The sequence below is a fragment of the Diceros bicornis genome, chromosome 31 (assembly GCF_020826845.1).
Source record: "Diceros bicornis minor isolate mBicDic1 chromosome 31, mDicBic1.mat.cur, whole genome shotgun sequence".
NCBI classification, from domain to species: domain Eukaryota; kingdom Metazoa; phylum Chordata; class Mammalia; order Perissodactyla; family Rhinocerotidae; genus Diceros; species Diceros bicornis.
The window spans coordinates 5,190,725-5,217,946 of NC_080770.1; the positions used below are offsets into that span (position 1 = coordinate 5,190,725).

A 27,222-nucleotide genomic window follows, 5' to 3' on the forward strand; every position below is an offset into this window, starting at 1 on the left:
GCAATGCCTCCAAGGGCGAGCGTGAGCCAGGTAAGCACCGCGCTAAGCGCTTTTACGGGCCTGGCCCTAATGAATTGGCCCATTTTTCAGGTGAGGATCGTGAGGAATCGCACCCTAGGCCCCATCCCGGCGGAGACAGAGGTGGCGTCCACCGAGCGAGCCGGTTCCCCCACCTGACACGCTCCCCTGGGGGCCCGCCCCCGACGCCCCGCCCCCGACGCCCCGCCCCTCAGGTCCCACCCCTGTCCGGCTGCGCGCCCCCAGTCAGCGCCCGCGTCGCAGCCCCGCGCGCCTCAGCCAATCGGCGGCGGCCGGCGCCGGTGCGCTCAGCCTCGCCCGCGGCCCTCCCACCCCGGCGCCCGCTCGCCGCTCCTCACTCCGCCGCTGCCGCCGCCGCCGCGCCTCGGTCCGCCGACTCCGTAAGGCCGGGTCGGGGCCGCGCGCCGCGGGAGGGCGGGGGCGCCAGGGCGGGGGGCGCGCGGGGACCGCCGGGGCCGAGGCGGGGGCGGGGGACCGCCGGCCGAGCTCGGGTGCCGAGGGGCACCCCTAGCATCCCCCTCGGATGGCGGGGTTGGGAGACAGCCCGAAACGGGAGGGGAGGTGGGGAATCCCCACCCCCGCAGTGGATCGGGTCCGGGGGTCCGCCCGGGGGGCGGTCTGCGCGCGGACGGGTCCCGTGCGGCAGCGGGAGGGATGCTCAACCCTCCGAACTTGGCCGGACGCCCCGGGGCCAGTAGGGCCATCGGCTCCCGTCTCAGCCCCATCTCACCCTCACTTCCCAGGAGTGGATTGGGCCTGGGGGTCCGCCTCAGAGTCAGTCGGCCCGCGAGCAGGTACAGTGCGGGAGCTAGAGGGATGCTTGGCTCTCCGCTCTTGGCAGGACGCATCCGGCCTGGGGCCACTAGGGCTGCCGGTTCCTTTTCCTCCTCATCCCACCCTACTCTGCGGAGTGGATTGGGTCTAGAGGTCCGTCCGAGGGTCGGTCAGCCCGCAGGCTGGTCCCCTGCGGGAGCCAGAGGGGCGCTCGGCCGTCGGGACTCGGCTGGGCGCCGCGGACCCCCTCCCCGCGCCCGCCCCCGCAGTGCAGCGGTGGGGACACGCCCTTGGCGTGGAGACTCCCGGCGCGGTCCGAGCGCCCGCCGTGGACCGGATGGGGGCGCCGGGCCGAGGTCTCCGCTTGCGAGGGCTCCCCATGACCCCGTGCGGTGCTGTCCGGGGCAGGTGGGCGCGGAGAGACTACCCAAGGTCGCACCGAGCTGCCGCGCCAGGGGTGGAGGGGGTGGCTGGCGTCACGTGACCAGATCGCAGCGAACTTGATCTGACAGCTGAGCGTGCGGGTCTAGGTGCACCGACGCGGGGCAGCCCCTAACCCCTACTCCCTCGTGGAGCCAACAGCCAGTTCTTTCGTTTTGTTCGGCGAGGCCTTGGGTCAGCGTCTTTATAATGTAAATCGATGGTTGGCTTTCTTTAGAGCCGAAGGGAACAAAGATGAGGGCTGATTTCCTTTTCTAACTCCGAGAGTTAAAAATTCCAAAGAATTAACCAGGTTGAGTACAGAACAGACTTAATACTCCCAACTCGGGATGGACTTTCATTTCCTCTGAGTTCCATGTTTTATTAAAATATCCAAGGGCAGATTTTAGTAGGAAACTGATAACTTTGTAAGTTATGGAATAAAGTGAAAATCAGTTTCACCATTGGAAGCAGGTATTTTGTTACCCCGTTTTCTTGGCACAGGCGTCCGGTTTCTGGTCATTCCAGATATTCAAGTATGTTTCTTTCTTTCTGAACCACAAACCAAATGAATATAAAATGGCCGGACTCTGGTCTTGTATTTATGCCAGCAAGCGTCATCCCCCCTTTCCAAAGTATTTAAGGTGACTTGCAGTGAGTGAGGACATTATGAGTATGAGGACATTACTGTTGCTGATAATGCTTATCGTCGAGGGGAAGGAGTGTCTAACTGTAAGTCATCTGGGACCATCGTGTTTGGGGGAACTGAAGGCAGCATTCAGAGGCAAGGTTTTGGGTGGTTCCACCTGTGTGCGCCCGGGGGCCTTTTTCGCATGTAAATGACCGGTTTCCTTCCAAGGAAATGTTGCTAGACCTGGCCTTGCACAGTGAACTCCTCCTGAACAGCTGATGGAATCAGACAGAAAAAAGGGCCATCTTTAGGAGTGTGCGCATACTTTGTATCAGAGTGACAGACATTAGTATCATGCAGAGGCCAAAATAACCTTTCGAGTTTGTACTGAAAACAAGCGGAGGTGAAGGGAAGAAGCCTGGCGTCCTTGCCGCCCTTGGCCCCGGCCCCGTGGTCACCGAGCGGTCAAGCCTGAGTCTCTGGGGCGTCCTGGGGCCAGGGCCCGCGCTTAGGCAACCCTGGCCTCGCGCGCCCATTCATAGAAACACCGTTCATGTTTCCCTGGGCTTCGCAGCGAGCCCCTTCCCGACGCGCTCCGGGCTCGCGGGGGCGCAGTGCTGCGTTTCTGGGGTGGGATGTCCTCAGGCGCCCTCAGCTTTTAACTGTCCCCCGGGGTGGCCACGCAGAGCTCGGCCTTCCCACGAAGAGCCGCTGCGTTTTCGCCCGCTGTCGCCGGGGTGGCAGCGCCGGCGACGCGCGCCAGCTCGCTCCGGAAAGTCTCTCCGGGCACGGCGGGTGGAACAGGATCTGAGCGCCCGGGACGCGCCAGGCCGGGGGCGGGGCTCGCCGTAACCTTTCCCCTACTTTTCTCCGCCGTCACGTGACGCCCGCGGGGGGAGGCGCGGGGCGGGGACGGGGCGCGCCGGCCGCAGTGGCTGGCGGTGTCCCAGGGGACGGGACGCGTTCCAAGCGAACAATTAAAGAGAAGCCCGAAGTTAAAGGCGGCGCGGAGGTGGGAAGGCAGGAACGCGCACCCATTCCGGGGCTGGTTCTGCAGTTTGATCCGGTGCATTTTTTCCTTTGTTGGAAAAAATGTTTAGTCACTCTGCATGGTTATTATTGGCAGGCCAGAGTTGTATTGCTGGTGGAAGCCTGAAATTGAATTCCGGAAGAACTGGTGCTTTTAAGAACAGAATTGTTGTTCCAGCTAGTATGTTTCAAGTGTGTTTGGAGATTCTCCCTCATACTTGAAGGAGGCCTCTACTTTGTTCCAATGCCTTGAGCCAATCTTGAGCATTTTCTGCGAGGACTTTTCTGTTTTAAAAGTAAATAATACAAGCGCAGGGTGCGAAGTGAAAGGGGTGCAGACGGGAATACAGGGGTGCAGACGTGGCCTCCACCCCGTTTGCCTCTGCAGAGGCCACCACTATTAACATTTTCTTTGATGATTCTAGAAATAGTCTAGGCTGTACAGGACATTTGTAGGTGTGTGTGTGTGTGTGTGTGTGTGTGTGTGTGTGTGTGTGTGCATGTGAGGAAGATCGGCTCTGAGCTAACATCTGTGGCCAGTCCCTCTTTTTGCTGAGGGAGACTGGCCCTGGGCTAACATCCATGCGCATCCTCCTTGACTTTATATGGGACGCCACCACAGCATGGCTTGACAAGTGGTGCGTGGTGCGTCCGGTGTGTGCCCAGGATCTGAACCCCAGGCCGCTGAAGTGGAGTGAGCACACTTAACTGCTGTGCCACCAGGCAGGCCCCAGGGCATGTTTAAGAAAAAAAAAATCTAAGTAAGGTTTTCTGCTTGTTGATTTCTGATGTTTTGTTGCCTTTTGATGAACTTCACCTGTTACCTCCAGGAAACGTTGGGTCTAGGAAACGTTGGGTTCCCAGCAGGTCCTGGGCTGAAGCCAACTTGACCTTTTTGGGTAAGGTGACTAGGAGCTCAGTTCTGGGGAAAGTCCACCTTTACTTTTGCGTGGGTTGTTTTTATGACCAAGAATGTTCTTGGAAGTTAATAATTGAACAAAATTGTGCTGCCAAGTGAGCTGTGTCTCCGGAGTGTAGAGTGAGGTAATCGCCCCCGTGGAGGGTTGGGAGATAGCGCAGCTCCTGCCCTGCTTCCCAAGAATTATTGGCTAATTGGAGGACTCCGTGTTCTTTAGGTAAAAAGGAAAGAAATCTTCCATACTCTCCATGCGGTGGTTCACCCACCCATCCCGAGAACCTGAGGGTCATCCTGGATTCTTCCCAGCTGGCTACTTCTGCTTCCTAAATGGCTCTTAAACTCACCTTCCTCCCCCTTTCCGTGAGCTAGAGCAGGCATTCGGATGTGTGTTGAACGAGCAACAGAAGTTTGAGCAGCTTTTCTCTCCTGGACTGCCGCAGCCTCCTGATGTGGTGGGGGGTCCTTTGCAGTATGGGAAGTTCCTGCGAAGGAAGCAAGGAGCAGAGGAAGCCGTTGGGTCCCTCCTCTCCGTGCATCTTGCTTCCCCTTATTACTGTGGTCAAGGGCCTGTGGACTGGAGACCAGTGGGCTCATTCCTTCCCCGCATCAAGGGTCAGCGGCCCCTCCTCCACCAGTCCTGGCCTCCTCTGGGGTCCCATGGCTCTTGATCCCCAGCCCTCGCAAAGCATTCAGCATGTTGTGTTATGACCCCTTGGTTGGGGGTAAGCTCTTCCAGGACAGGGTCATTGGGTTTCTGAGGGGTCAAGTTAGAGATTAATTCCCTCTCTTTAGAATTCTGCCCCTCTGTTAAAAAATAATGCATTTGTATTAAAAGCAAACACAGGGGCCGGCCCGGTGGCGCACGGGGTTAAGTGTGCTCGCTCCACGCGGCGGCCCGGGGTTCACCGGTTCAGATCCTGGGCACGCACCAACGCACTGCTTGGCAAGCCATACTGTGGCAGCGTCCCATATAAAGTGGAGGAAGATGGGCACGGAGGTTAGCCCAGGGCCAGTCTTCCTCAGCAAAAAAAAGAGGAGGATTGGCAGATGTTAGCTCAGGGCTGATCTTCCTCACACACACACACAAAAAAACACAAAATAACCTTGCTTAAGAAATTGTCATAGGCTTTAACTCAGACTTTGCTTTTTATGAAATAATTCCTTTAGAAAATTATGCGTTTATCACTGATTTTCCCATGTCAGTTCCTCTATCGTCCTTAAAAAGATATAACGTGCCAAGTTGTGGTTTTTCAAACACACCCTGTGTTTGAAAATAAGGTACAATAAGGCAGGCTCAAAATAAGTCAGCAACACTGGCGAGAGTTAAGTGTCAGAGACGACTGGCCGAGGTGTCAGGTGCTGGCGTGGGGCGGTGGGAAGAGGAAGGACGGAAATCCACGTTCTTGGAGGACGATCTAGCAGCACGTGCGTACAGTTGGGAAGGTACAGAGAATGTGTTCCCGTGTTAAATAAAGACCTGGTGTGGTGTTGGGCCTGTCCCTTGCCCTCCTTCAATTGATGTGAGGTGTGGGTCTCGTGCGTACTTTATATGCCAGGATACAGATCTTACGAAAGGGGATGACACTTGCTCAGAGGCACACACGCCCCTGAGGAAGTGGCACAGCTGGAATTCGGATGCGGATCTGTGTTCTCCGAAGCTGGGCTCCCTCTCTTTTCTAGGCTGCTTCCCAGACATTGCGCAGGCCGAGGGCCTGGGTGTTGGCATCACCCCCACCCCGGTGCCCGCTGGATGTGACACTGCTGGGCTTCCACTTCCTCTTGTAAAGTGTCGCCTCTGACACCTGTCGTCCTGTCTCACAGGCGTTTTATGAGGATCCAGTAAGAGGCCAGACGTGAGGACATATTTGAGGGTGCGAAACGAATACAGGTTCTGGCGAACAGTACCCTGGCTGCAGGCAGGTTTGTGGATACGAGCGCCTTCAGCAATCACCACGTTGGAACGTGTGGTTTCACAAGCTCATTTGCACTTCTGGGTGCATAGGTGAAGATTCTGCATGGGGCATACGGGCCCGCCCGCCATGGTTTTAGGAACCTCTGTGGGAACGGCATCCTGGTACGAGGAGAGGTTAGGCAATCTCTTGGGCGGATGCGTGCGTCTTCCTGCAGCCCTTGCTCATTCCATTGTGCTGATGTTGGCAAGGCTGGAGGCAGGTCCTTCCGGGAGGGCATCCAGGGAAAACACCAGAGTAGGTGGCACAGCTACCTGTCTGGGGCCTGCCCAGACATTCTGTATTTTCTTTACAAAAATCTGATCCTCAATGACCTTTTCCCCAATTCTCTTTCTTGCTAAGGTTGCATTTCTCTGTATTTGTCTGATTAGCCATTACTTGTTGATGTGGCGCAATATAAGGCTTCAATTTGAATTTGCTTTATTTTTACAGTACCTTTGGAGGCAAAAGCTGTGTTGTTTTTTGAGAGCCATATAAAAGAGTATGATGATTCAGAGTTCACTCAATAACCTGCCTTGACTCAGCATATTGATCCCGTACACGCAAATGGTTTGTTATGATATACTTCCCTGCAAGAAATTAACTGTGGGCCAGTTTAAATCATGCAAATAGTGAATGTGCAGTCATGAATACAAGATACAGCTTTTGGTAAATGAAAGTTCCTGCCCTTGTACATGAAGCCCTCTCAAAAACGTAAAGTGAGTTTTGAGTCTCACATTCTCGCTGCTAAGGTGCCTCCATCAGGTTAGGGAAATAATCATTTGCGTTTGTTCGCATACACGCTTACTGAAAAAAACACGATTGTGCTGAAAAAGAGCACAGTTACAGAGAATCACGTCCGCAAGTGAGTAATGACGTGGCTCGTGGAGCGCAAAGGGGACGAAAGTGGGGGGGGAGCCGTTTCTGCTTCCCGTTACTGCTGATTTTTGCCCACACTTAACTTCTCACCCTAATCGTCAGCATGGTCCCAAGAATACTAAATACTAAAGGCCAAGACGGGACCTGAGAAGAGTCAAGAACCTTGCTGTACGTGCAGGTCTCAGGGAGACCCCTGGGCTGGTGATGCCCTTCCGGAACCTTCCTGGTGCTTACCTTGAAGTGCCTGGTATGGCAGTGCTGAGGCCAGCCTGGGTGCCACCTTGATAGTCATGCAGGGCAGGAACGTGGCTTCCCCGAGGTGGAGCCAGCCCTGGAGAGCAGAGCCCGCTTTGTTTAGCCAAGCAGAACCATCCCAGGTGTTGGTCACCAGACCATGGAACAATATGTTATAGATGATTAGATAACTGCTCTGCCCTTCACTGAAAATGATGCTACAGATCCTCTGCCTGCAGAGTCTCGTGTCCAGAGTTTTTCCGGGAGTGGCGCCCCAGTGTCATCCAGACTCGTGATGAGGGATCCAGCCTGTGCTGTTGGAGACCCTGCCTGGTACTCAAGCTGCGCTAAGCTGTCGCTTCCTGTGGGTGACCTTCTCTCAGAGGATTTCCAGCACGGTTGTTTACCCCTAGATGAGATAGGCCGCCGTTGGCTGGATTTGAATAAAAGGCAGGGCCAGCTCCTGTGTGCACACGAATTGTGCAATTCTAGCGGGAAGACTGGGGCATGCAAATAATTTTAGAGTTGGCACCCGTCGTGTTTGTAGTTACTGTAGTTTTATTGCCAGCTGCAGTCACATCATTTTGGTTACAGCAGAGTGACCTAACTTTATGTCTCTGATGTAACTTTAGCAATCTTAAGTGGGACTTTTTGTGGAGTAACTTACCACTTGACTTGATAAGTAGAAACATGAGTGTTGAGTTGGAGCTGGGTCTGACCCCCAGCTGTGCTGTTTGCTGGCTGTGACCTTGGGAAGTTTCTGGATATCCATGCCTTGGTCTTCTCATCAGTAAATGGAGATAGCAGTAGTACCCATTTCCTAGGGTTCTGGTGGGAATTATGTGGGTTAATGAAGGTAAAATATGGATCACATTGTCCAGCGTATGCCAAAGAGTTTGGTAGAAAGAACATTTTATATCTTCATTGTTAACAGCACAAAGATTAATCTGTATGCCTTGTCTATCTACCCCCCCACCTACCTACATATGCGTCTACCTGCTCACCTGTGTAGCTCTCTACTTACCTGTTGATTTCAGAGCTGTGCTGGGAGACCTCTGATGGCACATAGTTCGTTACATATCTCGGTTGCTATAAAACTCGGTTGCCATAAAGGCCTAAAACACTGTCACATGGCAAGTTTTATTGTTTGTTTTATATTATGGAGGTGATTTCCACATCTCACTTTTCCCTGGGGCCTGTTTTGAAATCGGCACTGCTCTTTGCATCATGATGACCTTTCACCTCCTTTCCTTAGCTGCCACCTGTCACAGAACCTGGGGTGGTGTGGTGGTGGGGGGTAGGGGGGGCATTCCAGGAGGGCAACTCGGCACTGTCTGCGAGAGGACCGGGTCTTCTCCTTGAGGGAAACAGGACCCGTCTTACTGTGTTACGATGTGCAGGTCGCTAACCTCTGAGGAGAGAGGTTTTTGGTTAAAAGGAAGTGATGGTGGAGAGAGAGGACAACGTGAACACGTTTGAAAAAGTACAGACCAATTGACTGGCCAAGGATTTTGGGGGGAGGCATTGGGCAAAGTTCTTCAAATTCAGGTAATCTTAGGAAAATTGAATGAGGTACTGCAACATTTCCCCCCCAAATTGTTCATTTGACATTCGGTGTTGGAGAGCTGTCGTTGGGCCTCGGGATTTGATTCAGAATATTAAACACGGATTTGTGTCCCTGAGACGCTTACAATTTACACTGGGAGATTAAACAAATAACTTACAAGTGAAAGTCCTTTGCCAGCAGGTGCAGGTAAAATTGTAGAATTGCGCTTGTGCTTTGGGAATGTGGGTTCAGAGGCGGGCCCCTGGAAGAGGGGAGCTTCAAGCTATAGGTGTGAGGCAAGGAGAAGATAGAAATCGAAAAAGACCAGAGGGCGTCCCGGCTGTGAGTTGAGTTAGCAGGCAAATGGTCATGGCCGGTGGGCCTGGCTGAGGCCGCGGTGACCTGGGGAGTGAGCTTGGGAAGATGTGGGGAACAGGCGTGTAGTAGACCAGAGGTGTGAACTTTTACAAATTGTGATAAATAGGTCATTGTTCTCAGCTGGAGTGTCTTATTCTGGATCTTGGTGTTTTTCTGAGAGCGGATTACCGTAAGATGCTTAAGTGCTCTGGCTCGGATCTTGGAGAAGCTCTCTCCTTTAGTGGCCCTCACGATTTCTAAAGCAGCACCATCACATGGTTTCCACGCTCAGCCTGGGCATTTCCGCATCCCAGGTGTGTTCAGGCTAGGAGGTCTGTGTGAGCTCTCCGTCAGGTGGGGCTCCAGGCGGGCGCTCTCCACCTGACACAGCCAGAGATGATTTCCATACAGCTGGGGGGAATAAATGGGTCCACAGCCCCCAGCATCCCAGACCACTTAGATGGCTTTTGTCTTCAGCATGTTGGATAAATTTCTGGACGTCTCCCCAGCAGCTGGGAGGTTGCCGCCGCAAGTGGCCGCCTCCAGTTTACCCCCGAGCTGTCTGTCCCCAAGGGGCCTTCTCCTGTCACCCAGCCAGCCCTTCTGGGGGAGGAGCAGCCAGCCTGTGTTCCCAGAGGGTGCTTCTGCTGTCGCTCTGTTTCGTCTAGTTCAGGATTCTCGTCCAGATTCAGTAGTCACTCGGATGATGGGAGGAAACAGTGAATGACAGAAGAGAGAGTTTAGCTCTCTTCTCACCCGGCTCTGTTTTCTCTTCTCATTTCCTCTTTACAACCTTTCTCTCCCCTTCTCTGCTTTTCTTGCTGGTAGCAGTGTTCTCTCCTCTAGCCATTCATCCGAGAACTCGGGGCGCAGGTGCACGCTCGGCCGTGCAGGCGGGTCCCGGCGGTCATGCCACGCACATGTAGTCCCCAGGGAAGCCAGCTCTCTCCACCCACGTGGGTAGGTGCCCAGGTGAGGCTGGTACTCGGGGCCAGCGGACCTTTCCAGATCAGCAGGTTCCGGTGCCTGCACCCAGCACAAGGGTGAGGAAGGGGGTGAGGACAGCCCTGGCCCGTTCGTGCCTGGGCGTGGCGGGCAGTGGCGGTGTTAGAGGAAGAAAAATAATGGAGAGGGTGTGGCAAAGACAGCGAGACTAATTTTCGGTTGGCTCGTCTTGGCATCAGTGGAGACGTGCCTATAACACGAGGTTGTGTGTGCGCAGGTAGAAGTTGAAGCTCCGGGCAGGCCCTGTGGGTGCAGAGGGGCTGGAAGAGGCACGGTGACCCCCAGCTCAGAAGCCAGAGAGGGGCTAGTGGTGGCGGCTGATACATTGGTAAGACCGTCTACACGGCTGGTGACCTCCAGGAGGAAGAAACTGGAAGTGGGGCGGGCACACCTCGAGTAACGGTTTAGTTGTACACCGTGGGTGGGACATGGCAGAGCTCCCCGCTAGCCCCAGGAAGCCCAGGAGGTGGGGGCGCCTGCTCTTCTGACCCTTGGGGCCTCGCCATGCCCTTTGCTGCCATCCTGGAAGGTGGAAGGGATACAGAGGAGAGGCTGTCCAGTGTCCGTGGCCCAGATCCAGACACAGGCCCGGCCTGCCAGTTGGCCCCAATGCCTTCCTCTCCCAGCGTGTTGGGGTTCCCAGCTGCAGTGACAGAGTGACAGGACCACCGTGCCCAGCCTGGGCAGGCGTGCCCCGGGACTCCGGGCAGGCTACCCTGGGGGCCGGAGAGTTGAGGACAGGGCAGTCAAGTCAATATGGGAAAATATTACTATCTGTTCATTCCAGGCAGGTGCGTTGGTGTTATTCTCTGCTCTTCTGTGTTTGCAGTATCTTATGATTTAAAACACTGAAGACAGAAAACAGTATATATAATCGCTGTATATATAATACAGGGCTTTTGTGAGGTCCTCATATTCTTAGTTGTGCCTGAATTTATTAATGGCTGGCATCCTTCCACCTGGAGCAGGTTGCTCCTTCCCCCGCCCCCAGCCCCAGCTACTTCATCTGGCGGCGGTTTGATCACGAGGCAGGTGGATGGGCCCTCGGTGGGAGGGCGCTCCTAGGTGGCCCCAGTCCTGGTCCAGCGCCAGGCACTTACGCCAGCTGAGGGCCCGCTGATTTGATGTGCTTGAGCAGGTGTCACATCCTGAGGGACAAGTTGGCTTTCTGTTGGGAAGATGTGTCAATCAAAGCAGGATATGTTCGGCCCATTCTCACCATGGTATTCACACTCTGGTCTGGAAACCCTCCACCCTTTAGGGCTGTGAGGAGGAAGAGGGGGGTGAATGGCTTTATCCTCTGATTTTCTATTTGAAGAAAAAGGTCCCCAGGTTTAGAGCCATTAGGGACCCTCTGGCCCAGTGACTTCATTTCCGGGGGCTGTGGTCGGCCTTTGGGAAACAATGGTAGATATGTCTTCGCCAGTTACTCTGGCTGTGTTTCGGGGCGACTAGGAGGTGGCAGGGCAGTGTGGTCAGGCTGCACCCCCACCCCCCTGAGGGTAAGGTAGGAGCTGGGGGTGAGTGCTTTGAGGCCGGTGCAGAGGTGGCAGTCCCTGCAAGGATGCTGTGGGGCAGAGGGTGCGGTAACCCCACAGGCAGCCTTGCTCTCCCTCTTTTGTTATTGCACCAGGTGTAGCTGGGTGGGTCCAGCAGGTGTTTCCGTGTTGCGGGCCCGCTGGACGAATGCCAGGGCAGGCTTGTGGACGGCAGCAGCCCTGGAAACCTCTGCCCTTCCTGATTTGATCTTGTCTCCACGTGGGTTTCGGGGTCTGCCTGGCTGTCTGCTGACGCTCGATTGCGGATCTGTGTGGCTAACGGGTGAGATACGTGTGGAGCACTTGAAAGGTCTGGGCAGTTTTAAAAGTGGCTCTCCAAGGGTGAGATTTCGCACCGACTGCAGCGGATACGTGTTTTATTTCATTAAATGTATTTTAAGAAATTATTAGAGAAGATCACAAACTTACACAGAAGGAGAGAGACTAGTCTAATGGACCCACTGCCCAACTTCCCCAAATCACCGGTTCACACATGGCCAGTCCATGCCCCCCACTGCCAATGATTTTGAAACAAAGCCCATAAAAGATAAAATTGCTTTGGTAACTATCTCACTATGTATCACTAAAAGATAGCAGCTCTTTTGAAATACCTTATGACACCTAAAAAATATTTAACAGTGATTCCTTAAAGCCACGAGGTAAGGATTGTTCGCAGGAGTCCTTAGTGTGGATAGAGACTAGGGTGCACGCATTAGGAAAGAAAGGAGGAGTTTACAATAAATTTTGGAACATTTTCATCACCCCGAACAGAAAGCCTCCTCTCCTTTAGCCATCACCCCAGGCCTTTGGCAGCCACTACTCTGCTTTCTGTCTCTGTAGATTTGCCTGTTCTGGGCATTTCAAATAAATGGAAACATACGATATGTGGCCTTCTGTGTCTGGTTTCTTTCATTTAGCAGAACGTTTTCAAGGTTCACCCACGTCGTAGCCTGTGTCAGTGCTTCCTTCCTTTTTATTGCTGAATAACATTCTATTTTATGGAGAGACCACATTTTATTGACCCATTTCTCGGTGTAAGGGCGCTTGGGTTCTTTCTACTTTTTTGTTCTTTTGACTGATGCTGCTATGAACATCAGCAAACAAGTTTTAGTGTGGACATATGTTTTCAATTCTTTAGGGCATACTCCTAGGAGTAGAATAGCTGGGTTGTGTGGTAACTCCGTGTGTAACCTTTTGAGTAATTGGCAGACTGTTCTCCGAAGGGGCTGCACCATTTTATGTCTCCACCTGCAGTGCCTGAGGGTTCCACTTTCTCCACGTTCTTGCCAGCACTTGTGATCAACCATCCCCATGAATGTGAAGTGGTATTTTGCTGCAGTTTTGATTTGCATGTCCCTGATGGCTACAGGAGGCGGTATTACAATTATAAATGTTTTTGTTTTTTAAAGATTTTATTTATTTATTTTTTCCCTCCAAAGCCCCAGTAGATTGTTGTATGTCATAGCTGCACATCCTTCTAGTTGCTGTATGTGGGACGCGGCCTCAGCATGGCCGGAGAAGCGGTGCGTCGCTGCGCACCCGGGATCCGAACCCGGGCCGCCAGCAGCGGAGCCCGTGCACTTAACCGCTAAGCCACGGGGCCGGCCCCACAATTATAAATGTTTTTAAGCGTGAGGCTGTGGATGCCAGGTTGTGGGTGGAATTTTCGCTCATTAGATTTGCACAGGGAGGGGGCGGCCCTGTGGCTTAGCGGTTAAGTGCGCGTGCTCCGCTACTGGCGGCCCGGGTTCAGACCCCGGGCGCGCACCGACGCACCGCTTCTCCGGCGATGCTGAGGCCGCGTCCCACGTACAGCAACTAGAATGTGCAACTATGACATACAACTATCTACTGGGGCTTTGGGGGAAAAAAAAGGAGGAGGATTGGCAATAGATGTTAGCTCAGAGCCGGTCTTCCTCAGCAAAAAAAGGAGGATTAGCATGGATGTTAGCTCAGGGCTGATCTTCCTCACAAAAAACAAATAAATAAATAGATTTGCACAGGGAGCTTTTGGAGCCCTCGTCGTGTTCACAAATTCTCGCTTATGGCTCAAAGAGGGAGAGGCTGGCTCAGGGCAGCCATCTTGGCTACTGCAAAACTAGAAAACCAAATTGTCCATTTTGGGGGCATTTGGGACTCTTAACGTTTGGGTCTTAGTCTGAACCCATCAAAACAAGCAAATCCTTAGTTAAACTCAGAGACTTCTGACAAGGCCATTTACTCTTATGATTCCTAAGCAATCATACCTTTGGATAGAATTGGCTACAAACACTGTATTTATATTTAATCTATTGCCATTAATAATCCCTTCATGTTCTGTATAAAGCCCTTGACAGATCTTATAAATCACTGAAAGGGTAGCCAGTCACATAATTTGCCACGACGCGTGCCGTGCAGAACTCGGCCTCCTGTTTACTCTGAAGGCTTTGATGGGGAAGGGGTTAAGAGTCAACCTTGAGGCTCCGCGAGGATCTTACAACTTCGAGAAGTGGATTCAGAGCTGTTTCTTTGGGTGCCCTGGTCAACATTCTAAGTAGCAAGCTTAGAGATCTTGCTCCTTTCAAAAATGGGATCTATTTCTTCGAAATTGGCCAGACCACAGCATTTTCCTCCGTGCCTGCTAGATAGTGTGTAACTGTTCTTGAATGCTCTGCAGATTGCACTAAACTAAGTTTATGCCCAGTGGGATACAGTTTTGCTCACTCGCTCTTTTCTTTCAAAATCATCAAAGCAGAACTCGCAGGTTCTGTGTGCTGACAGTTCCCAGGTGTGCCCATCCCATCCTCTCCCTCTGCCCCCAGCATCTCCACCTGCATGCCCCCAGCGACATCCACTGTGGCTGGTCCACGCGTGAATTCTCCACTCCCAGCCCCCAACCTGTCCTCCCCACACTGAGACTCTCCCGGGTCAGGGAACGGCTCTGTTGAGCGCCTGGTTCAAGCCAGAAGCCCCAGAGTGCCTCTGAAACCTGTTCTGGAGTGGGTCACCCTCCCGTCCCCACTGTCACCGCTCTGGGCCAGTATCCTGGAAGACTGCCTCCGTTTCTTAGTGATCTTGCTTCCCTGCCCCTCCCACGCTCCATCCAGCAGTCAGAGGAGTCTTCTTTAAAACAGAAACAGACACCTCCGCCTAAAAGCCCTTAGCATAAAACTCAGTTGCCTCCCTTGGCTGCCTCTGGGCCTTCCTTTCCGAAGTTAGCTGTCTGCCCTTGACCCCAGCCACCCTGCCCTTGACCTTAACCATCCTGCCCTTGACCCCAGCCACCCTGCCCTTGACCTTAACCATCCTGCCCTTGACCCCAGCCACCCTGCCCTTGACTGCTACCTCCAGTCCTTTCACAGGTCTGCCTTGGGGCCTGAAAGGCTTGCCCTCTGGCTGATCCTTCTCCTGGGCTTCAGTGTCTCTGGGGAGGTCTGTCTGGCTCTCCCTCTTTCTGCCTCCCTGTCTGAGCTGTGGGAGGGCAGGGGGACCTTTCCTGCCAGTGTCGATCCTCCGCACGGCTGCCACGTAAGAGGCAGTAACAGATATTTATTGAATGAACAAATGAATGAGAGTTGGGTGCCTTTCACTGGCCTGCTAATAGAATCGTGTCTCCTGTTGAGCTGAAGACTAAGCGAGTTTGACTTTTGTAACTGGGCGTCTTTGAAGCCGCGTTCCCCGTTGATTTTGACAGGGCCTCCATCTGCACTCAGTAGGCTTCAGTAGATAAAAACAAGAAAAATAGCGTGTGATGAGAAAACACACATACATGCAATTTTGGATTTTTGTCATGGTTTTTGATAGTTTTTGCCTGCCTCTTTTAGCTTCCATTTTATCCACGTGGGGTTCTGTGGCAGACGGTTTAGGAAGAAATGGTCCATCACCCACCTTCAGAGGGTGGCAGGGGGGCCGGCTCCCGGGGGAGGGAGGCCGAGAGGGAAGAGGTGGCAGCTTCTGGGGGTGGTGTGTCAGGTGCGCCAAGGAAGAAGACAGGAGCAAGAATGAGGGAGACGCAGAATACATCGCAGACTTCCGAAGCAGTTGAAATGAAATGTACTTTCTTTTGCTGGGGCAGAGAGATGGCCTGGGGGAGGCTGTGCTTGGAGGGGGTCAATGCTCCACTCATGTTCAGCCCCTCGGGTGGTTGGTGCCAGTTTGATTTCAGGCCCAGCCTCTGAGGAGGAAGGCACGAGTCCTTCCTGTAAACGCCCACTCCCGGGATTCTGTGCGTCTGGTTTTCATGGGGTCTTGTGGTGCCTAAGATGGTTTCTCAAGACAGCAACCACCTTCACACCAGAGACCAAGGCGTTGGTCCTGTGTTCCCATCTGAAGATGAGGGGTTCAGGGCTCTTACGGACTTATTTGTGGAGCCTCGGGGCTTCTTCTGTGCCGGCCTCCAGGTGGCTCGTGGGCGAAGTTAGATTTGCCTCTGCATTGCAGGTTGCTAAACAGACACCTGCTTCTCGCGTCAGCTGGGTGTGGCCTGGGCTGCTGGCCTGGAGGGGTGGTTCGGTGGGGTGGCCAGGGCCAGGGGCCAAAGGGAAGGATTTCCACTGGCCTGGGGATTGGAGGACAGGGGCCGGGGGTGAGGGGTTCCACTGACCTGGGGCCTGGAGAACAGAGGCCAGAGGTGAGGGGTGCCACTCCTGGACTCAGCTGGTCGCCCAGGACCTCTAAGCAGAGGCAGTGATTGTCTGCATAATGCTGGACAGGCAGGGGAGGGGGTGACGTGTAATCACAGAATGGGATCTATTAATGAAAATATTACATCTGTTAAATGGGGAGGAAAAACTTAAGTTCAGAATGAATTACACCTGTGTACAAGGGTTTCCTAAAACACTCCACTGTGTCACGTTGTCCCCCTGTCTTCCCAGGAGATCACTGAAGATGGCAGAAGCCCACCAAGCCGTGGCCTTTCAGTTCACCGTCACTCCAGACGGGATCGACCTACAGCTGAGCCATGAAGCTCTTAAGCAGATCTATCTGTCCGGACTTCATTCCTGGAAGAAGAAGTTCATCAGATTCAAGGTTTTCACATACTTGTTTAAATCCGTACAGGCTTCTCTTGACCATCTGAGAGCCGTTCTCTAGGTGCTGTTGGAGGACAAGTATTTCCGGGTGTAATTGGCACTTAATTTATATTTCCGTGGTACTTAAGGCTTATGAAACACTCTCACATACGCTGGCTCACGGAGTTAAGGCAGGTGGAGCGAGTCGGTACCTGTAGGTCAGGTGAGGAATCGGGGCTCAGAGAGGGTAAGTGACCTGCTCAGAAGAAACAGAGTGAAGACTAGAATCCCTGTCTCCTGCTTGGAGTCCAGAACCCTTTACACCTTTTAGAGAAAGGATTGTTTTCCAGCTGTAGGAAACCGCAGTGAGTTTATTTAACAGATATCTCGCAGGTAAAATAATCAAACACTGAAACATAGGCACGTAAATTCAAATACAGTTAGCTTTGCATGTTCTCAATTCTGTTTACTTGAGAGTGGAAATTTATTCACTGTTGTTAAGCACCTGTCTGGTTTTGACTTTATTTAAAAATCACAGAAGGAATACATAAATGCATGTTTAAAAAAATTCGAACAAGATGCAAGTGCATCAGGCCGAAAGTGCACACGCGTCATTCCGCAGGGGTGATTCGTGCCACTTTGTGTATTTATTTTCCAGTTTTCCTTTTCAGAGGGTAGTGCAGAGGAGGGCTGTTGAGAAAGGCCCAGGAGCTAGAGCAGGTGAGAGCAGGGACAGTGGGGAAGGTGGGCGGGCCCCTGGGAGCCGCCCTGCTGGACAGGTTTCCCTGGGCTCAGCCAGTGGGTTCTGGGTCACATCCGGTGTCCCTTGCCTGACACCAGCGGGAGGGATCCACCCGAAGTGGAGGAGGGCGCCACCTACAGGGGGAAGCGAAGTTCACCCACCTGGCCTTGCTGCGAGTTCCTCCTTTTACCTTCAAATCAGGAAAACAGGTGCGGCCATTGTTTCCACCCAGTGCAAATGTTGTTCTCTGACTTTAAAGACCTTCTCGTGCAGCCGAGGAGGCAAGACAAATAGACACGAAAATATACAGTGAACGGCGCGCGGCCATGCCCAACCAAATGGTTTCTGAGAGGACCATCTAATGCTGGGAGAAGACGAGGGGCCGGCCGGGCTGGCAGTGCAGCTGCAGGGGGAGGGCGTGGTGAGCGGGGGACATTTCATCTAGAACCTTCCTCCCTCCATTTTAATTTAATTTAACCTATGTACATATGTATCTGTTTATTTTAAAAGAACATGTTTACTTTAGAAAACACCGGAAGACGCCCCACTTTGTTTAAAATCTCTTTCTCTTATGCCTCTTGACAGTGGGAAATCCAGTGGGCATAATGAGTAGGGGTGCAATTATCTTCTAGAAGATTCGGATGAAGCTTTGAGGGTTTTTAATGCATTGTCTTGGTCAAATCAATCTCTTATTAAGATGGCTTTAGTTAGAATTTTTAATTAGAATTTTTGAAACATACACAAAAGTAAAGAGAATCGCGAGCCGCACCGCTCCCATCCTAGTTTCCACAGCTATCAGTGTTTTGCCAGTTTTAATTCACATCTCCTCCTCCCCCCCGAGTCCTGCTACTTTTGGGTTTTTTTTTTTTTAAGGGGGTTGGAGGGGTTTGGCTGAAGTATCTTACAGCAGATTCTCGACGTGGAGTGAGGGCTCCTGTAAATCGTTTGGGGTTAAGTGGTGTCATGATTCAGAAGTAGCAGGAAGGGTGATTTTGGGGCTGGTGTCTCGGGGCGTCCTGGGTGTAGCGGGTTGGGGAGAAGACTTCATGGTTGGCTCAGTGACGACCTTAACCTGCAGGAGTGTCCTTAACTCAAGGGTGTCGTGAGTCAGTCTGGGTGGAGCTGGGGAATCTGTAAAACTAGTGCCTCAGGTGATTCTAATGTCCTGGGGTCACTCTTGGGGAAGCTATTTTAGGAGGGTTTGGGCTCAAGTAGAGGAGGGGAAGGAACTGGACACATGAGTTGGAGCAGTTTCGAGGTGGAGGCTCTGGGGGAGGTCTCCAATAGTGATAGCAGGGTCTCTCAGCCACCCACATGCTGCAAACACCTTCCTCCCACTGCCTGACATCTCTCTGGCTCCCATTACCAGGGGCCGTGGGGTTTCGTGGGAGGGACATTGCTCACGATGCGTGTCTGTTTTTAGAATGGCCTCATCACTGGTGTGTATCCGGCGAGTCCCTCCAGTTGGCTCATCGTAGTGGTGGGTGTGATGTCAACCATGTACGCCAAGATTGACCCCTCCTTGGGAATCATCGCAAAAATCAATCGGACCCTTGACACGACGTAAGTAATCCTTTCACATCTCAAGTTGTCTAGGAAGTTATTGATTTTGTTGTTGTTGTTGCTGATATTTTTAAGTCTTTTCCAATATAATGCCTGTTATTGTTCTGGATTCCATTTGAAGCTTTGCTGTTGTTCTCGTGTCATGTCCTGGACTGGTGGTAAGATCTCCCAGGAGAGTTTGTGGTCCCTCGTGGCCCTTTCTCTGAAGACCAGGGGTGAGAAGAGTGACCTTGGTCCTGGGGTACCTGCCGGAACGTGTCAGGACCCCAGGCCGTGGCCAGCAGGGGCAGTCCACTTTGCCTGGCCGGTGGGGTCCTCACACGGAATTTCTGCTCCGGGAGCTGGTTCTGGACATGGTTACTTCTTTGTGCTGGAGTCAATCCTGGGATTCTGTCACCCTGAGAACTGACTGCTGTGGGGTGCTCTGGGGAGACCTCAGCCCCTTAGCTCCCTGTCAGAGTGGCTTAGAACCCTGGGGGGAACCCCAATACTCTCTCCTGGGAGTTTTAGATTTTTCTAGGAGCTTAGAAGAAGGTTCTCTCCCTGCCATGAGATTTGGCCTGGAGGAGGCTTTCGTTGATAATTTTCTCAAAAGGTATGAGGTGCCTAGGGTCTCATGCCAGAATGTGGGGCATGCCCTAGAGGCTTGGATGGAACCTCTCCATGTCCTTTCTTCCCTCCAGCCCCGGGGATAGCCCTGAGTCCCATGGAGGGTCGGACCCTGGGCTGCGGTGACTTCTCTCATTGGGGTCTCTATAGTGAAGGGGGAAACGTTCAGAGATGCAGATTCTTGCCCAGAGTCACAGAGAGAGGAAGTGAGGAGGCTGGAATTCAAACCCAGTTCTGCACACCCCTGAGATCCGTGCTTCCTTCAGTGTGCCCTGAGCTCCCCTCAGAGCACCGTCCCACCAGACAAACGAGCATCGCTGCCTTAGCGACAGATGGCCAGATGGTGGAACACGGGGCCGTCTCTGCTACCCTGTTTGTGACTGTGGCCCTTGCTCTGGAACATACGTTTTTATTTTCTGGTTGGAAGGTACCACAGTTCCTCTGATGTCGCTGTGGCTGCCCCGTGCCAGACCTTTGATCCTGTTTCTTTTTTTTTTTTTTTTTTTTTTTTTTCTGTGAGGAGGACTAGCGCTGAGCTAACATCTGATGCCAGTCCTCCCCTTTTTTTCTTGAGGAAGATTGGCCCTGGGCTAACATCCATGCCCATCTTCCTCTACTTTATGTGGGACGCCGCCACAGCATGGCTTACCAAGCGGTGAGTCGGTGCGTGCCCAGGATCCGAACCTGCGAAGCCCGGGCCGCCGCAGCGGAGCGCACGCACTTAACCGCTTGCGCCACCGGGCCAGCCCCCTGTTTCTTTTTTTTTGTGAGGAAGATCAGCCCTGAGCTAACATCCGTGCTAATCCTCCTCTTTTTGCTGAGGAAGACCGGCTCTGAGCTAACATCTATTGCCAATCCTCCTCCTTTCCCGCCCCCCCCCCAAAGCCCCAGTGGATAGTTGTACGTCATAGTTGCACAGCCTTCTAGTTGCTGTATGTGGGACGCGGCCTCAGCATGGCTGGAGAAGCGGTGCGTCGGTGCGCGCCCGGGATCCGAACCCCGGCCGCCAGTAGCGGAGCGCGCGCACTTAACCGCTAAGCCACGGGGCCGACCCGTCGATCCTGTTTCTGTGTTGCTTGTTTACATCCATGAACGTTTTAGGTCTCTGACTAGAGAAATAATAGTCCCCACGTCCTCGTCCCGTCATTGGGCTTTGTTTCTAGGGCCAGGAGTTGCGTGTGGAAGGTGGGGCCCGGTGAGGGACCAGATGGCAGCCCAGGTGTGTCCCCACGTTTCCCCGGCTGTCTCTGCGGTGTTGGGGTCTGGCTTAAGCCAAACCAGTGAAGTTTGGGGCCTTGTCATGAGCCAGCAGTTTGCTGGTTGTTGGATTTAAATATCGTTCCTTCAGAAAGGGATAGGAAGATGAACTGGCAGAGTGTGACATAAATGAAAGCTTAGAGCTCATGACTGGACTTGACTCTGATGACTCAAAAGACGTGATTAAGCAGTTTGAACTTAAAGGTATGGATTTTGTTACGTCGCCTTCAGTGGGCGCCCCTTCCCCCTGAACACTGCTCCTTGTTCACGAAGCCCCTGGGCACAGGGGAGTTCTGAGGGTCCAGCCGGGTCACTCACAGCCTCAAGCTGCCCCGGGAAGACTGGCTCATGCCCCTAGGAGCGTCTGCAAGGCCCAGAATAAGAAGGCTCTGTCACGTCAGTGGAAGGCTGCCTGCGCTGGACGCCTGCCAGGTTCCTTGGTCTGCCTGGAGGCCAGGGTGGGGTCCCCATCACTCTCGTCACTCCAGCCGGAGCCTCTCTCCTCTGGTCCTTTAGTTCCCGGGGTGCCACAGGCCTGCCTCCCTGCAGAGAGCTCGCCTCCACACACTGTGTCCTGCTGTTCCTACCTACTTTTCAGACTGTCATGGGTTTAACACAGATTTTTAATTTACTCTCCAGTGTGCACTGCCTCTTAACACTAGGTTATATTTAGAAGTCTATTTAAAGCCCTTTATAATCTGGGTCTTTATAAGATTTGTTTCTTTGTCTCTCTAAACCAATTGTGGTAACTGGGCCATCCCTGGCCCAAATTTAGAAAGACCAGTTAATGAAGAACCAGCATCTTCCAGGCTCAGGGGCCGGTCCGGGACTGTCTTCCTGGAGAGGATCCCCTTTCACAGGTGCAGGTGTTCTGGGCTGTGTGGGGGGAGCTCTGTCTGTCCGTCCCCTGCAGCCTCGGGAGGAACATGTTCTTGAATAGAAGGCTTTCTGCCGATGCTTGTTATCAAAGTGCCTATGTGTCTATATAAAAATCCTGAACGGGTCATTTATTTGTTAATGTTAAAATACTCTTTGATTTTGTGAATCCTTCAGTGAAAGGAAAAGTGCTTAGAAATCTAAAATGTAGATTATCTGAAAGATGGGTTTTTATATTCCTAAATCCAAGTTTGCCTGTAGATGAGACTATCAGGAAAGAACATATAGGTTTAAAGTAGAGACTATAGTTAAACTTGAATGCAAGATTTGACAGGTTATAGAAAGATAGAAGTTTTGAAGCAAAAGTGTTTTGCCTTGAAGATATTTATTTCTCTGTTACTTAAGTTTTATAAGATGCTAAATTTGTTTCCAAATATTGGAGATAACTTTAGGGTTAGGTGTATTGGTTGTTCTAATAATTTGAAGCACAAACACAATTTTTTTAAAATTTTTTTAATGAGATATAATTGACATTTAACATTATATTAGCTTTAGGTGTGCAACATAATGATTTGATACGTGTGTATATTGCAAAATGATAACCACAAGTTTAGTTAACATCCATCTCATCACATATAGTTACAAACTTTTTTTCTTGTGATGAGAACTTTTAAGATCTACTCGTTTAGCAACTTTCAAAAATATACAATACAGTATTGTTAACTATAGTTACCATGCTATATGTTACATTCCCCAGGACTTATTTATCTTATAACTGGAAGTTTGTACCTTTTGATCAGTATCACTCATTTTGCCCATCCCCCGCCCATCCACCTCTGGCAACAACCAGCCTGTTCTCTATATCTATGAATTCGGGGTTTTTTTTGATTCCACATATAAGTGTGATCATGCAGTATTTGTCTTTCTCTGTCTGACTTATTTCACCTGGTATAATGCCCTCAAGGTCCGTCCATGTTTCTCAAATGGCAGGATTTTCTTCTTTTTTATGGCTGAATAATATTCCATTGTGTATACATACCACGTCTTCTTTATCCATTCATTTGTCGATGGACACTTAGGTTGTTTCCATATCTTGGCTATTGTGACTAATGCTGCAGTGAACATGGGGGTGCGGATATCTTTTTGAGATAGTGATTTCACTTCCTTCAGATAAATACCAGAAGTAGAATTGCTGGATCATATGGTAGTTCTATTTTTAATTTTTTGAGGAACCTCCATACTGTTCTCCAGAGTGGTTACACCAATTTACATTGCCGCCAGCAGTGCCCAGGGGTTCCCTTTTCTCCACATCCTCACCAACATTTGTTATTTAAATCATTTCTATTTTTAAATATTTTATGGTTTCCAAGACAACTAAAACTAAAAACAAAACTGCAAAGATGTATGAATAGCTGCATTTCTTCTCATTTTTAAAGTCCTATCTTTACCATAAAATATATCACTTTCCTTAGCAAATGAAAACATCTTCTCTAAGTTTATTACTTAAGTGATCATTTTACACGATCAGTTTCTTCATTTGTTCATGATAAATATTCCCGCCTAGAACAAAAACAAGCTCTTTTGATATCAATAGTTGAGGTAATAGTTTTGCCAAATGATCCGAGTTTCTTATGAGTAATGATGAAATCTGTAGGTGTGTTTGAAAAAAAAGACCTATAAGGATCGGGAAGGGAATAGCACAGACTTGCCGCAAGCACCGAGCCCAGGAGATGCCGGTCAATCTGGGGCGTAGTTGTCCTCAGGGGCAGGGCCACAGCCTCACAGAGTCACCTCTGTCATCGTCCCTAGACCCTGGAGGAACTTACACATTTTTCCTGATTACATGAATCAGGCTTGCTTTGTTTTGAGGACCACCGAAGCAGACGGGGCTGGTTCTTTTCCAGGCAAGAAGGAAAATGCCCAAGTCTTTTGCGACTTGGATTACGAATGCCCTCTCTTTGATTAGGCCCGGCTCTGATCGGGGTCTGCCGTCTCATCTGTGTCAACGGAAGGCCTCTGTGGCTTGTAGCTCTTGGTGTCTCCCAGAGCTGTGGCCCACGTCTCTTTTGCACGCTAACGTGTTCAAGTTTTGTCCTGTCTCGGTAGCGGCTACATGTCCAGCCAGACGAAGAACATCGTCAGCGGTATCCTCTTCGGCACGGGCCTCTGGGTGGCCCTCATCGTCACCATGCGGTACTCCCTGAAGGTGCTGCTCTCCTACCACGGCTGGATGTTCGCGGAGCACGGCAAGATGAGTCGCGCCACCATGATCTGGATGGTAATTGAGCTCCACTCTCGGTGCAGAACTGGTGTGGATTTTTTTTTTAACCACTTTATTGAGGTAGGCTTGACGTACAGAAAGTTGTAGCTATTTTGTGTGTCCACCTGGACGTGTTGGGACATAAGTCTGCACCTGTGACACCATCATTGCTGTCACTGCCACCAGTGTGTGCATCGCCTCCAGGAGTCTCCTCATGCCCCACCGTTTTTTTTCCTTTCCTGGCAAGAGCACTTAACATGAGCTCTACTCTCTTAGCAAATTTTTATATGATACGGTGTTGTTGGTCACAGGTCCTATCTGGTACAATGGATCCCCAGAACTTACTTACTTCGTATAACTGAAATTTTGTACCTTTTTTTTTGTGAGGAAGATTGGCCTTGAGCTAACATCTGTTACCACTCCTCCCCTTTTTGCTGTGGAAGAGTGGCGCTAAGCTAACATCTGTGCCCGTCTTCCTCTATTTTGTATGTGGGACGCCACCACAGCATGGCTTGATGAGCTGTGTGTAGGTCCGCGCCTGGGATCCGAACCTGTGCATCCCAGGCCGCTGAAGTGGAGCTCGAGAACTTAACCGCTATGCCACCTGGCTGGCCCTTGAAATTTTGTGCCTTTAACCCACACACCTCCGTTTGTTCTGCCCCCTGGCAGCCAGCATCCTACTCCCTGCTTCCCTGACTTCCTGACTATATCAGGTTCTGCAGATCAGCACTATCAGGTGGTGTTTGTCCTTCTGGGTCTGGCTCATTTCGCTTAGTGTCTCGTGAGGATGGCTTTTACTTTTGAAGAAAGTGTCCTCACAGGACCTTTCCCTGGGACACTTGATTGGTGACTTGGGTGTTGACCTCTAATTGCTGGAGGGGTTTGATTCACCGTGACTTGTAAGTTTAGGTGAAAGAGTATTTTTCTTTAACGAAGTTAGTGAGTTCTGAACATTTTGTACTAACGTCTGCTAGGTTCGTCATCCGGATCATCCATCGAATAAAAACACTGTCCGTCCACCTCTTTATAGCTTTTCTGTGTGGCCCATAGTTAGGTATTAAGTGGTTTCACTAGCTGACCAGTCTGACCGGGACTCCCTGACTTGCCCGTAGCTTCTGGTATGTTCCAGCAGCTCGCCCCGGCCGTTAGCCCGAGTGTCACTTATTTACCACGTGCGTGGATGTTTGTCCTGATTTCACCACGAGGCAGCTCCGTCTGTGGGCTGGACGCCACCTCCAGAGGCTTGCTCGTGAGAGGAGTCTGGAGCCACAGTGGTGTCACCCCCATGCCCGTGCCCACTGCACACGCCTGCATTTCCCTCTTTCCCAAACTGACATTCTGCTGCCACATGGATTAAGTTTTCTGATTTCCAGAGAAGCAGAATTCAACACCCAGAAGAGATCAGAGATGGTCTCCCTCGCTTCACAAAACAGGTGAAGCAACGTTCCCTAGGAGGGCACTCATGGCCGATGTCCGGTTGAGTCCCAGCGCCCTTCAGCATCGAGAACCACCTCTCACACACCGTGAGCCCTAGAAATTCCTTTACGGTCTGGTCAGCATGAGATGACCAGTTTCTACACCAGGTTTAGACCATTCCAGCCTAACTCGAGGGCTGATAGCAGGCCAGTGTGTGCTGTCCACAAGGCTTGTCAGTGACCGAAGGGGCCACACTGCTTCCCCTGGGGTTGGCTCGAGCTCCAGGTCCCTCAGCTCAGCCCCTCCTCACCGCTGCCAGAGCCTCCAGCCAATCCTGAAACTAAAGTCCTCGCAGAAGAAGGCGGTGAAACATATCCCACGTGCAGAAGTGCAGTCAGACTGCAATATTGAGGTGCCCGGGGAGGGCCCTGGACAGGGCGGGACATCTCGAAGCATCTGCCACACCCAGGCTTTCATTCGGCCTGGTTTTTATTGAAGGCTTACCTGTTTATTTGCTAAGGCCTGCCCATGTCCAGGCAGAAAGTGGACTAGAGGAAAAATAAAACGGCACAGAAAATCAGTAAATAGTTGGCAAGTTGTATACGCTTGAGAGACTTTAACATAGTGTCATCTTTTAAAATGTACCTTTTTTTTTTTTTCTTTTTTAAGTATATGGTCAAGATCTTTTCAGGCCGAAAACCCATGTTGTACAGCTTCCAGACGTCTCTGCCGCGCCTGCCCGTCCCAGCCGTGAAAGACACCGTGAGCAGGGTAGGTGTAGCTTCGAGCTCACTTCACCCCACTGGGCAATCCTGGACATCTTGGGGACTGAGGCTTATGACTTGATAATGATGGTCAGTTAATTTACCATCATTGCCTGTGTTAGCCCTCAGTGGTGCCCCTTGTGGGCTATCACATGAAATCTTTTTTTTTTTAATGTATCAGCACATCTTAAGTATTTTTTTAAAAGGTATCATATTTGATAGAGAAACCACTTGGCAGACTTTTTTTTAACAGCTTTATTGAGATAATATTCACATACCATACAATTCACTTATTTAAAGTGTCCAATTCAATGGTATTTGGTATATTACATTACTGTTTTAAATTGAACTTACATAACAAAATTAACCATGAATCGAGTTGTTTTAAATTTAGATAACATAAACTTTACCAATTTTAACTATTTTTAAGTGTAAGTGGCATTGATCACATTCACAATGTTGTATAACTGTCTCCACTCTATTTTCAAAACCTTTTCTTTACCCCGAACAGATACTCTGTACCCATTGAGCAATAACAGCTCCCGTTCCTTCTCCCCACTGACAACCTCTATTCTACTTTCTGTCTCTATGAATCTGCCTATTCTAAGGACCTCGTATAAGTGGGATCATACAGGGTTTCACCTTTTGTGTCTGGCTTCTTTCCCTCAGCATAATGTCCTCAGGGTCCATCCATGTTCTAGGATGTGTCAGAAGTTCCTTCCTTGTTAGGGCTGAGTAATATTCCATCGTATGGATAGACCACATTTGCTTATCTGTTCATCTGTTCATGGGTGGTGCATGTTTTTGATCTGACTGGTGAGGGTCACTGCACAGCCTTTGAATGTCCCTCAGCTGCTGTCCCTGGGTCCCCGTGAGGCAAGGCGCGGGGCAGAGCGTGGATCGCCTGTAAGACCTGTCGTGACAACAGCCACAGTATCTCATTTAATCCTCAGAACCACTCAGCAAGGGAGGAAGCAGTTCTGTTTCTTTTTCTTTTTGTATTGTGGTAAAATATACATAATGTAAAATTGCTCATTTTCACCATTTTTAGGTATACAGTTCTGTGCCATTAAGTGCATTCGCAGTGTTCTGCAACCCCCACAGCTGTGTAGTTCCAGAACTTTTTCATCACTGCCAGGCTGGTTTCCACAGCAGCTGCACCATTTTACACTCCTACCTGCAGTGTATGAGGGCTCTGGTTTCCCCACCCCCCGGGGCCCCATTTTAATTTTTATTTATTTTTATTTATTTATTTTTCCCCCCAAAGCCCCAGTAGATAGTTGTATGTCATAGCTGCACATCCTTCTAGTTGCTGTATGTAGGACGCGGCCTCAGCATGGCCAGAGAAGTGCTGGGTGCGTCGGTGCGCGCCCGGGATCTGAACCCGGGCCGCCAGCATCGGAGTGCGCGCACTTAACCGCTAAGCC

The 27,222-nt window shown here is 51.1% G+C and overlaps 1 protein-coding gene across 2 annotated transcripts in view; it reads left to right on the forward strand.

Moving 5' to 3' along the window:
- The first annotated feature begins 370 nt into the window (after positions 1–370).
- The window catches only part of CPT1A (carnitine palmitoyltransferase 1A), a 61,504-nt gene continuing 34,652 nt past the window's right edge, over positions 371–27,222 (forward strand). The window contains exons 1-5 of one of the 2 annotated variants that reach the window (XM_058526199.1): positions 371–419; positions 16,174–16,327; positions 18,474–18,613; positions 23,462–23,633; positions 25,701–25,802. In XM_058526199.1, the coding sequence (XP_058382182.1) occupies positions 16,187–16,327; positions 18,474–18,613; positions 23,462–23,633; positions 25,701–25,802 (555 nt within the window). In that variant the 5' untranslated portion in view covers positions 371–419; positions 16,174–16,186. Of the gene's footprint in view, positions 420–16,173; positions 16,328–18,473; positions 18,614–23,461; positions 23,634–25,700; positions 25,803–27,222 lie in introns of those variants that run through there. The other variant, XM_058526201.1, reaches the window with a different exon arrangement.